Here is a 12,786-nt window from a genome sequence, read left to right on the forward strand (position 1 = left end):
AGCGTTTACATATGCACATGTCAATCTCCCTTCACTGACTGTGTTTAGACATAATACTAAACCATTGTTAAACATAATGTAATAGGAGTCTTGTTGGGTCAGACCAAAGATGTATCTACTTCAGCAGTCCGTTCTCACAATAACCAACCAGATGCCTGTGGGTAGTCCACAAACAGGACCTGAGTGCAATAGCACTCTCCTTCTTGTGCTCCCTAGCAACCAGCATTCAGAGGCATATTACCTATAGTTATCATATAGCCTTTAATGGCTTTATCATGAATATATTTGTCTAATCTCCTTTTAAAGCTATCTAAACTGGTGACCATCTCAACATCTTGTAATAGCAAATGCCACGCAGTACATTTTTGCTTCATTTTCCAATACTGCACGGGAGAGAAACAGCAGGTCTAAGCAACCAATCTAAAACTATCTGCTGTGCAGTTGTACTTCCTTTTGCCTGTACTGAATCTTCGGATATTAAAATTCACTGTATTTTGAACCAGCTAGAGTTCACATACCCTCTTCCTCTGGCATGGCTGCAAGGAGATAAGACACTTTCTCTTTCATTTTAGCTTAGCATGTCACTTTAATTCTAAGTTGTGGTTAATCTTAACAATGGTCAGTTGAAAACAACCAACTTCATACACTATGTGTTAAGGGTTTACAATGGGAGTTCTCAAAAAGCCAGCACAATTCTTATCTCAGGATCTCCCTGGTGAGCCTCTAAGTAGGTTAACTGACAGATCAAGTCAATACAATTCCCAATACTGGCTTCAAGCATCAGCAGTGTATTTTACTTTTAACACTGGACAGCATTTAATAAGATTTTTTTTCAGCTGGCAGTAGAATAAACCAGAACCTCTTTATTCACTAGATGTCCAAGTCAAGCAATCAGAAGTCCTATAAACATCTTACTGAGCATGTGTTGGCATCGTCTTCATCCTTCTCCTCGTAGTAGAAGTAGACGAAGGGGATCCATAAGAACACACAAAATAATATGATGGAATAGAGTGCTAGAAGTGAAAGGGTGGAAAAATAATCATTCTCCCAAAAAATGATGTTAAAAGAACATGTTAACACACTTCAAACTCTCATTTACCACTACAATATTGGTCTACTGAGGCAATACACTATATATTATATTGCAAGTTATATGAAACTCCAAGGACAAAGTACTGAAAGAAAATCTTAGAGCCGATTGCCATCTTTGCGACATCAACAAAATTAAACATCTGCCGTTTAGCAGGGCTGAGCCTGTTATGCTCAACACAACTATGGTTACTGAAAAAGCTTCCTAACTCAAGTAAGCCTATGAAACTAGCGTTCACAGCTTGAGGTATATGCCACATGTGAATGTATGCTTTAAATATTATATGTGCTTCATCTCATGTGCTTTATTGTGCTCTGTTGTCTATGCTTGGTTGCTAAAACTTCTTTGCTTGTTTTTTTGGCTGTAGCCTGGTTGATCAATTAAAATTTGCTGATGATTGACAAAAGCATGTGACTGATCTTATTTTGTTGGTGCCTCATTTGCTTTCCAGGCTCGCGTGGGCAAGAGGTAGCAACCCCTGTTCTGAGGAGCTTAGTCTGAATTTAAATGGAGAGGTAAAGGGTTGGGAAACGGTGGGAAAGAGTCAAGAGTAACAAGCAAACACTGACAAACTTGGGTCAATCCCATTTTCAAGTGTTTCATGTCACAATAGTTATGGGCAGGAAGCCTTTATCATTTGTTCTCAGACCAAAATCATATTGGATATCTTCCCTTACCGTGTCACTATTTTGTACAAAAATTGCCAGAACTAAAAATTCAGGAATGGTAGAAAATAATTCTTTACTGCAGAAAACAGCTCTTTACTACAACTGTCAGTACTAAACAGAAAGAGCCCTATAACTAGTACTTACTGCCAGAGTCCTTTTATGCTATCAGCAAGAAACAAGAATGATGAATTTACTCCAGAAAATGATATGTACAAATCACACAGTCAAAAGGGATCTCTTCCTTACGTTTTCTTATTGAAAAATTGCAAGTTACACAAACAAAACTTCAGTCCAATCTTCGGCAAGTATAAAATTTTGTTTTTTAAAGATAAACATTGGTGAGCAAACAAGAAATCCCAATATATTGTGGTTCATACATGGAAGAAAACATGCTTTTCTCTGCGGTCATTTTGGCTCACCTCTACCAAAATCACTCCCCAAAATACGCATCAAAATCACATTATCAGCACTTTAGAGTCTCAAATGAATAGGCTTTCCACAAGAGTTTCACATTATCAAAGATCCTTCAGTGCCCATGTGACTACCAGTGTCATCTTCTATTCTCAAAGCATCCCACCCTTATACTTTTATTTCCAGGCAAATACATCCATCTTTCAGCAAGAGGAATGACAACATACTTCCTAATATCCTATCACAGCCTACAGGCTGCAAAATGGCTTGCCAACACTTTCTTGATCTGTTAACACACCCACAGGCAACCTCAGACTAAAACTGAATCAAGAAAGATCGAACGACTGACCAGTATGCAGTCTTTAATAAAAAGTCCTGCAGACTCGTCTAAACATCAAAACGTTTTATTTAAAGATTACAGAGGAAAGCTGTCCACAAAAGTGGTCAGGCTACAGTGTCCAAATAAAAAAATTGTGTGATATTCTGAGTATTTTTTTCTACCTTGGGTGGGGGGAGAGATTTGCTTTCAGCTTTATCTATGATGGGAACTATTCGGTTTGATTTACATTTAGTACCATTTATACCTTTGTACATTTTGGTAGCCATTTTGTGAAGTCATGGTTCCGCTCATACAGAATGCCTGGGCACCTGGTGCCTACCTCATTAATCTGACACATTTAGAATCGCTTTTTATTTATACTTAAATCATTAGCTCCATCTGGAGGTTGGTCTGTGCAACAGCATCAAGCCTACAGACTACCAAATATTTCCCTCAAGATGGGGACACTTAACTTTATTATCTAAAATAAAAGTGTGTGTGATAATGCTTCTAGAGTAGGAAATATACGGCTTTCTTGAAGCAGCTTCAAGTACTCACTAGAAACTTAGTTTTATTTCCCTTACTTGTATTCCATTATTTCAATAGCTTAAAAGCCTCAAGAGTCAGCACTTTTAGAGTCTCAAATGAATAGGCTTTCCACAAGAGTTTCACATTACCAGTGAATAAAGGTGGGTGAGTACTTTACATTTCTAGCCTATTAGCTTTATGCTAGATACATCACGTATTAGGCTGGAAAATTAGGAAGGCTTCTCCTACTAATCCACAGGTCACTCTTCTGTCTGGAGACATGCAACACATTATCTGGACAGCTATAGCTCTGACAGATCATGCAGCACACACAAGCCGTTTCCCAGGTATACTAGCTTTAGCAGTGAAAATATTTTGAAGTTTAGAGAAAATGGCTTTGCTAAGAATGGCAAAAGACTACGGTTCTGAATTTATCCTGCTAGGAGGGGGAATCTAGAATGGAAAGAAGATTACCTCTGTTGGGGAAATCAATCAATCAATTGATTGATTGATTATATTAGACTTGCATACCACCCTTCATCATAAGATCTCAGGGTGGTTTACAAGATAAAAATATAAGGTAAAAGCATAAATAAATAGTTAAAACAAAAACAACAACACAGTAAGAAAGGGAGCCTCTTAACTTCCATCTGAAGAATGTTATGTTTAATCTTATTGCATCATTTACTCCTGTAAGTAAAAAACTGTTGTGCCGTGTTATGCTTAAGCTGAAAGGTGAATAGAATTTAGGTAAGACATCCTTTTCCAACAATAACCAGCTACTGACATGTAATGAATTCATAGTGCAGCAGAATAATATTTTTTCTTCATGCTCAGGAAGGGAACCACAGTTCTTTCATCATGCTCCCATAAAGAAACCCCATCAAAGTCATATTATGCAAACTGGAACATGTCCTTCGTTGAAGAATTCTCCCCTTACAGTGGGATGTCATTTCCTTAACTAGAAAGGGGTATTTTTAATAAATAAATACTTCTCCTAGCAGGGGACCAAAATGCAGACATCTGCAAAGCGAGGCCAAGATTAAATCAAGGATGCTGATATCCAGAAGCAACTCTACTAAACTATTTGGCAGCATATGAGCAAACATCCTGCTGAGCACATGTTAGAATGAAATAACAATGTTTGAAAATATTTTTCTACATTCTATAATTTAACATGCCATCAGCTTTTTCTGAACTTTAGCAACACAAAATAATATCTCATTGCAAGCTACTACTTGGGAGGTTAATATGCCATTTCAGAAACCTTAACCAAATGACTTTAAGACTGCTATCTAAGGAAAGAGATAATTTGAATACTGCACATCAAAGATAGTCGATGTGGTGCCCTCCATATTAATGGACTACAAGTTCCATCACCCCTGACCACTGGCTATGCTGGCTTGGATTGCTGGGAGCCAGGAGCCCAACAACATCTAGAGAGCACCACTATGGCAACCTCTGTTGTAACTTTTCTGCCTTTCCTAAATAATACCATATGGCAGCCTAATGCACTACAATTCTGAAACTAAGAGGAGAGGGAAGACACGAGTGGCAGAATGATATATATAAAGAACCAAGTTCAATATCTGTCATTTTCAGCTAAAGATCTCAGGAAGCAAGGCCACTCAAGATCTTTTAATGAGATACTGGAAGTCTTGAAGAAAGTCAGTGTTTAACTTTCTAAATTTTATGAAGAACTGATCTGATTAAGGGACCAATCAGAACTCCCAATGCATGTTTCTAGAAGGGGGTTAGGAGGCCAACAGAAATACATACATACTTAATTTTAATTGTATGCTGCATTTCCATAGTTAAAACCATATTCAAGGTGGCTTACAACACAAAAAAACCTTAATTACAAACATAACAAAATAGAAGACCTTCAGAGAACAAAAGAACTCCTGTTCACAGGATAGCCAGAAAAAAATAATGTGAAGTAGCAGAACATAGCAAAAACCACAATTTAAAATTAAAAACTAGTATACACATGAAATATGCCACAAAACTACATGATCTGAACATAAAGAGTGTTATTTTATACTTACTGTAATATGCATATAATACTGTGTCTTCAATTTGCCTTGTAACATTTGGATCTGCCCAAGCCTGGAAATGTTGATAGAAGAAGAAAAACAACAATATTACATTAAATAGCAATTTGTGTAAGCTGTATACAATAACTACTTTCAAATATCAACTTCTGCTACATCGCATACATGTAGATGGGCGATTGAACTTCAAAGAGTTTGTCAGCATCGCCCTTGAGCCAGTGCCACCAACAGGACTCATCCACTTCAGCCCCAACTGGGCTAGGCGAGCTGGGTAGCACTTCCAGAGACCACCTTCTGCACAGGAACAGGTCAAAGTGCTGTGGACTCACAGCTTAAGGGTTGTGAGCACCGGATTCACTTCCACAAGAAGACAGTCGTCGCACAGCAGAGTATAGCAGAGTATATAAACAACTCGGAGAGCAGCTCTGTAGAATATCTTCTTTATTCTATCTACAACTATTATACAACTATATACAGAGCTAAATAGGTCTAAGCATAAATGAATGCTGAACCGCACTGAGTGTCTGCAGCTGCTCTTAGCAGCAACCTTATCTAAACACACAACCTCTCTCTAACACTCAGTCTCTCTCTCTCTCCCCCCGACACACTGACTGACTGACTCTTTGATGTGGTGCTGGAGCAGAGTAAGTAGAGAGCAGAACACGCCTCCTCCTCTCTGGAGAATCAGCAGACTCCTCAGGAGATTCTTGGATATGGAAGGGGTGAAATCTCCTCAGAATCACCTCAACAAATGAAATTAAGACCCTTCATTCTACTTTCCCTCTCCTCTGAAGAGTTGCGCTACAGAGATGACAGCTGAACGTGGTGTATCTTACTGAAGAAGAACCACTCAGTACAAACACAGATTACTTTTCAGCCATAGTAGTTGTGATCTTGCATACCCAAAACAATTAAATAACTTGTTACTAAATATCTTTATTTCCTTTTAAGGCTCAGTCAGAAATCCATAGACATTTACAATGTAAAGCAATATGGCTTGCAGTTCCCAGATAAGTTCCCACATAATGCATGCATAAATATATTTATACCTAGTTGCTGATCAGTTGGTTGCACGGACCTCTTCAACTTTCAAATAATCTATCTCGTAATGAATCAAATGTTGCTACATTAGCAAGAACTCAATGCAATTCTATTTCTAAAGCAGTCACTGTTATGACCCAAGGAGGGGTGAGTAAGTCTAACAACAAAAAATCACTCTAACCACTAGAACCCTATTTATCTAAAGCCTTGCACTGGAGTAATTCCAGGGAAATAATAATCTTATCTGAAATGATAAAAATAGATCCAAAAAACCCCACAATCGTATCTTATTAATTTACACTGGTTTGGAAGAGTCGGACATGACTAAACAACTAAACAACAACAAAGCCCTCATTCCTCTCATCCAGTTGACAGCGATGTGGTCAATTCCCCAAACTAGGCTGATTTTGAATACTGCACGTTATTACCCTTCCAAGCTCCAGTACTGCCCGAAAAAACCAGGGTCCACAAACAGAAGCATGGCTTGCAGTCTGCCTCCATCTGTCCTCACTACCAACCCAGCCAAACCAAATCCATTAACATGTGCAGAGACAAGGATTCTCTCATTTGCACTCCCTTATGGAGAAGGAAAGAAAAAGCAGGACTCTGGCAGAAATGGTTTACATGTCCAAACTGCTGAAAATGAGAGAAGACTCCATCACTTCTCCTGGAAAGCATAGAGAGGCAGAGTCATGCTTCTCTTGCACAGGGTTATGGAAATATTCCTGTGGCTTATCTTATCTTATCCAAACCACTGGTCAGAAATCCTCACCTTTCTGCCATGCCTTTTGGATCTGAGGAAGAACTCTTCTCAAAAATTTGGAGAATGATAAAACAGCAGAAATTTCCCTATTTCTTCCCTTCTCTGAACATCCATGCAAAAGACACAAGACTACCTTTCTTCCAAGCTCTAGCTCTGAAATAAGCATAGACTTTTCTCTCAGCTGTCTTGCAGTTTGGAAAAAGGTGCAGGGACAGGACTTGCAGTCACATTCCAGCTGTGTCATCCCTTCTCCAAATTGCAGTTGCAGAAGCTGTCAGAAGCTGCTTGCAAACGTCCATGGGCACTTGCCCCTGATGACTTTTAACTGTGGATGCCTGCCAAAAGTGTTTTAAGTAGATCACTTGCTCAGAAGAATGTGGACAGGTATGCTTAATTTGAGCTCTTTCTGAATAAACAAAATACTTAAAACACACACGTCTACTTTCAACCTCCATTCCACAGTCTGTAAGACGTAAGACACTGGAGAATCCTGGTTTCAACGTCTCACTTGGTGCCTGAAAAAGCCATGCCCAACATTACTAGATACAGCACTATGGCTGTTAAGTAAACAAAATGTGTACTTAAATGTGGCACTGGGAGGCAACATTCTACTTTTAATTGGTACCCTTTATTCAGAGCCTCTTTGCACCCTTTATTCAGAGTCACTTCATATCTTTACATCAAGTTTACAAGGCCCTGTTTCCAATGAAATGAGGGTTCTGAAAGTAACCTTGACAAACACAGCATTTGACACAGGAGTGACCATACAGGTTTCTGTTGATTCAGCCAGAGAGACTGCTATAGCTAATAGGAAAAAGAAAATGCCAGTGTTATAGAAGCAGAACTGCTCAAGAGTTAGAAAAGAACTGTTGTGTACTATGTTAGGGAAGAAGGGAGGTGTTTATTCCACTATGTACCTTCTACTACCTCCAAGTGCAAAGTGAAGCCACACTAAAAACATGGCACAACAAAATTTCTCCATAACAGAAAGAAGCAGGACAACAGTATTTTTCTTAAGGAAAAGACACCTGTCATTCTCCAACATGAGCTTCCACTACTAGAGCAGGTATATTAATCAAACTTCTTTTTTAAAAAAAATAACATATTGAGTAGTTTATTCCCTTTTAGAGAAGGGGTATTACTTCTGGGGAGTGATCTTAATAGGATTCGTATTAAAAAGCTAAACTGAATGGAAGAAATAAGATGACCTAGGAGAAGGGAAGGGACTATTGAAACAGTTTAACTTAACAGATGGGAACTGGAATTTATATCCTTTCCCCCGTAATCCATTCTTACTCCAGGCTGGATAACACTTTAAGAGACCCATTGCTTTTCCATAATGCAACTGTGGCTATAAGTGAACCACAGAAAAATTCAAATTACAACTTGCCCTTAAAAGATTTGAGGTGGGCATCCATTTAGGACAAATACGTAAATATGTGTATATCTATATCTGTGTTGGGCCGCTAGTCTTTCAAAGATGTATTTCAGGTGCTATGGGCAGAAAGACTGAATGCAGAAGTTTTGTAATAACCCAAAGACATTTTTTTTCTCTTACTGCAATTTTTAACACAATCTAGAATTTAATATGTTAAAGGCATCAGAATTCAGCATCTTAAGTTTCAGATGCTTCTAAAATTGATAAAGGGGGAAATGAGATTATAATCGTATACCGTATTTTTCGCACCATAGGACGCACTTTTTTCCTCCTAAAAAGCAAGGGAAAATGTGTGTGCGTCCTATGGAACGAATGCAGGGGGGAGGCAGGCGGGAAAAGCCCCCAAGAGCCGCACACAAGCTCCGTGCGCTCTTGCGGGCTTTTCCACAGGAGGGAGAAGGGACTGACTGGCGGCACCAGTCCCTTCTCCCACCTCCCAGAAAAGCCAGGAGAAGCCGCAATCTCTTTAAAGGGATTGCGCGGCTTCTGCGGGCTTTTGCGAGAGGTGAGGGAATCCCCCCACCTCCCAGGAAAGCTAGGAGAAGCCGTGCAGCCCTTTTAAAGTGCGCGCGGCTTCTGCCGGTTTTGCGGGAGGTGGGGGAATCCCCCCACCTCCCAGGAAAGCCAGGAGAAGCCGTGCAGCCCTTTTAAAGTGCGCGCGGCTTCTGCCGGTTTTGCGGGAGGTGGGGGAATCCCCCCACCTCCCAGAAAAGCCAGGAGAAGCCGCAATATCTTTAAAGGGGTTGCACAGCTTTTGCGGGCTTTTGGGAGAGGTGAGGGAATCCCCCCACCTCCCAGTAAAGCCAGGAAAGCCCTGCGCAACCCCTCCGCCAAGGAGAGGCTGCACAGGGCTAAAGGGGAAGCCAAAACAGCGAGCGGAATCCATCCCGCTCACTGCCTTGGCTTGATCCATAGCTGCGCGCAACCCCTCCGCCAAGGAGAGGCTGCACGGGGCTAAAGGGGAAGCCAAAACAGTGAGTGGGATCCATCCCGTTCGCTGCCTTGGCTTGTTCCATAGTTGCACGCAACCCCTCCAGCAGGGAGATGTTGTGTGCAGCCTGTACTCTGCTCTTTTGGGCTGGGGGGGGATATTTTTTCTTGAATTCCCCCCCTAAAAACTGGGTGCGCCCTATGGTCCGGTGCGCCCTATGGTGCGAAAAATATGGTATATAGCACGGCAACTGAAGTCCCAGAGTGGGCAGATTATCACAAATAATCTGATGATGATGATGATGACTTTCCATGTCATATGCACCTCGTCAATCCTTTCTCAAGACAAATTCACTTCCTTCTACCCTTACCTATCCAAAAATTCAATATTTCCAATCATCTGAAGGCAACTTTGTTTAGGGAAGTTTTTAATGTTTGATGTTTTATCATGTTTTTAATATTCTGTTGGGAGCTGCCCAGAATGGCTGGGGAAACCCAGCCAGATGGGTGGGGTATAAATTATTATTGTTGTTATTATTATTATTATTATTATTATTATTATTGGAAGAAACATGGATCTTGGAATTCACATTAGGAAAAATAAGCCAGTACACAACTTAACTTGCAAGGAGTGTAATTTATATAGCCCTGGCTATAATCTGATGTATGTATCCTAGATAAAAATATATCCAGTCACAGTGGATAGGTACAAATGAGCAACACACGCAGTAATACTCCAAACAATGGACAATCAATACCAATTTAAGATTAGTCACATGTGATACGCAAGTTAGCATCACTTCAATAAGTTATTTCTGCCTTTTCAACAAGTAGTACCATTTCTGTTTATTAATTTAGTTTTAATATATACATACGGAAAACAAACAAACAAACAAACACACACATAAAGAAGTTTAAATAACCCACTGCCTTTAAAAACAAATTCAGAACATTGCTGACATTAATCCTGTTTTTAACCAAACTCAGGTAATACAACATACAAAATTCCAATGCTGAACCAGTGCCAAACACTAACTGATCCTTCTGCTTCAGCTCTCCTAACATGCATGACATATGTACAAGGCTGGAAAGTGAAGCAATTGTTTTTACATCCAGTGACACTGCACATTTTGTAATACAGCTGCCCTCTTCCTGCTGAAAACGTAGTTTTATGATATTTGACATGTGGGCCTGGTTCAGAGATAACATTGCTCAATCTGCTGATTATGGTTAGGAGGCTGGAAGTTCGCTGAAAGCTCATGCATTGTTTATCCCTCAGCTCAAGTTTGTACGTAACTCCTTCCCCACCCTTTCGTGTTAAAACTAACTATAGTGCACTGTTGTGTCTGCACCAGTGTTAAAATAATTACCAATAGGTAAATCAAGCAGCTTCCTGGTTTCAATATTTAAGAAGCTAACAAACATTAGTGTAGCTATTGGCATGCCAATGCAGACATAACACTGCACAAGGTAATGTTCAAAAGGGAAGGGAAGAGTAAGCAGTGTGCAAGCTCAAAGGAGATGGAGGAGTCACACTTGAGGAAATGCCTGATCTTCTAGCCATAGGTTAGGAGCCTGAATAATAATTAGAAGATACAATATTGCCCAATCAACAGACCAATCCTGTTCATTTGTCTTAGTTGTTGGTCTCATTTTTCATGGGGCTTATCCCCTACTAAGTGTGTTTATCATTGCAGCCCACTTGAATATATTTTAAGTAGCTGGAAGGGGTAATCAATACATACCTTGAATGTCCCATTTTGGTTTTTCACATAAGAAACCAGAAAAATGTCAACTGGCAGAAGTGCTGATGTAATAAGTGCTATTGCAAGAGCAAAAATAGCTGTTATAGTAGAGATTACTTCACTTTCACGTCTGCTCTGGTACTTGCGGACATAAACCCAGCAGAATATCAGGATAACCTAAAAATAATAATACAGAAGTTACTACAACCCAGTAAAAGAATCATATTCTTGCCATAATCCTATTTCTCAATACAAAACCAAAATCCATGTAAAGGTATGTACTCTCTATGGACAGATTTTTAATTGTGTTTCTTTTGAGATTTTCCCTTTCGCCAGGTCAGCATTTCATCCCAACAAGATGCAGCAGTGGGTTAGAAAATTACAAAGCCATTATTTTTAAGTGCAGATTCAACACTTGAAAGGCTATAAGCTTCTATTTTAAGCAGCTTTATATCTTATCTGAATGTTAATATAATGAGTCAGTTTGTACAACTGGTAACTGAATACCTCAGGACTCTATTTTACCTTGTAACAGCAAGCTTCCCATTTGCTACCAGGATTGTTACCAATGAGGTAATACATATAAGGCTACCCTGAACTCCTAAAACATTTGTAAATTTATTAACAGATTGGTAAACTTTCAGCCAAATTGAAACCAACATGATCTTAATCTAGTTCAGGGTGACTTATGTAGGGTTATGATGTAACAATGACTGGTTGCCCAAGGTTAGCTAATGAGCTCCATGCTGAGTGGGCAACGAGTCAAGTCTCCCTTGTCTAAATCCAATATCCTATCCATTACACCAGACTGGCTCACACTTGCTCTTTTGGACTGTCCAGGGTTCTACTTATTTGGTCATAGGAAGCTTTATGACTGCAGGAAATGCTTTTTTTAAGGGGATACTCAAAGGTACACAGTACCGACATCTCTTTTCTGTTGTTAAAAAGTATGGCACTTACTGTAACAACTTCATGGTGAGTACTGACACCTATTTTTCGGGGGGGGGGGGAGCACTGACTGCAGGTTCTCTGTCACAGTCATAAAACAAAACAGTGACATCCCAGAGACCCCAAACAAAGCCTGACCATGCACTCTATCCACTAAATCTAGACCCCCAAATCTGCTACTACCATCTACAGTGCTCCCTACTTCTCTCTCAGATACACGCACAGACCTCTTCACATTCACACAGGGATTGTGCATGCATAGCCCAGTGTTTTTAAGGCACCTGTTGTGCAAACATACATCATTACATTTACAGAAATGTAATGTCCTATGTAGATGCTTGCCACACCGAAATGGTTAATGTAATCCTAGTATGTCCTCTCAATATTTACTGAAGATTTGTTTGAAGAGGTTTGGCAATAAAAAGCCATTTAAGGCATGCTGAAGGGCAGAGTGGGCATCTTAGACTGTATTAGCAATGGAAATTATTGAGCCATGGGGTGCTGTTTAGTTTGGACATCTGCATATACGATATACACAAGCCTTACGCAGGTACAAAAAGTTTGTTCATCAGTTCCGCTACTCTAACCTCCCGAGTGGATGACAGGATGAGTGAAGGAAGTGAAGGAAGGAAGTGAAGGAAGGGTGCAAAAAGGGACGCCTAACCCACCGTACACTTTAACGACAAGGTGGCTTTAACTGGGAAACCTACGACACACACACACACACATGGGCTCTTTCCGCACCCGCTGGAAAACAAGGAAACGATATTTGGCTATTATTGCTCGATTCTCTTCCTCCCGAGCACTTCGGCTTGCGCAGTTTTTCACTCGCTTGCTAGAAAGCAAATCCC

At 40.0% G+C, this 12,786-nt stretch overlaps 1 protein-coding gene across 1 annotated transcript in view; it reads right to left on the minus strand.

Moving 5' to 3' along the window:
• The window catches only part of LMBRD1 (LMBR1 domain containing 1), a 46,073-nt gene that overhangs the window by 32,793 nt on the left and 494 nt on the right, over positions 1–12,786 (minus strand). The window contains exons 2-4 of the mRNA XM_083497384.1: positions 10,988–11,164; positions 5,065–5,125; positions 916–1,013 (exon numbers count right to left, since the gene is read on the minus strand). Coding sequence (XP_083353510.1) covers positions 916–1,013; positions 5,065–5,125; positions 10,988–11,164 — 336 coding nt within the window. The remainder of the gene's footprint in view (positions 1–915; positions 1,014–5,064; positions 5,126–10,987; positions 11,165–12,786) is intronic.

The sequence above is a fragment of the Podarcis liolepis genome (genome assembly GCF_965112155.1).
Source record: "Podarcis liolepis genome assembly, chromosome: 3".
NCBI classification, from domain to species: domain Eukaryota; kingdom Metazoa; phylum Chordata; class Lepidosauria; order Squamata; family Lacertidae; genus Podarcis; species Podarcis liolepis.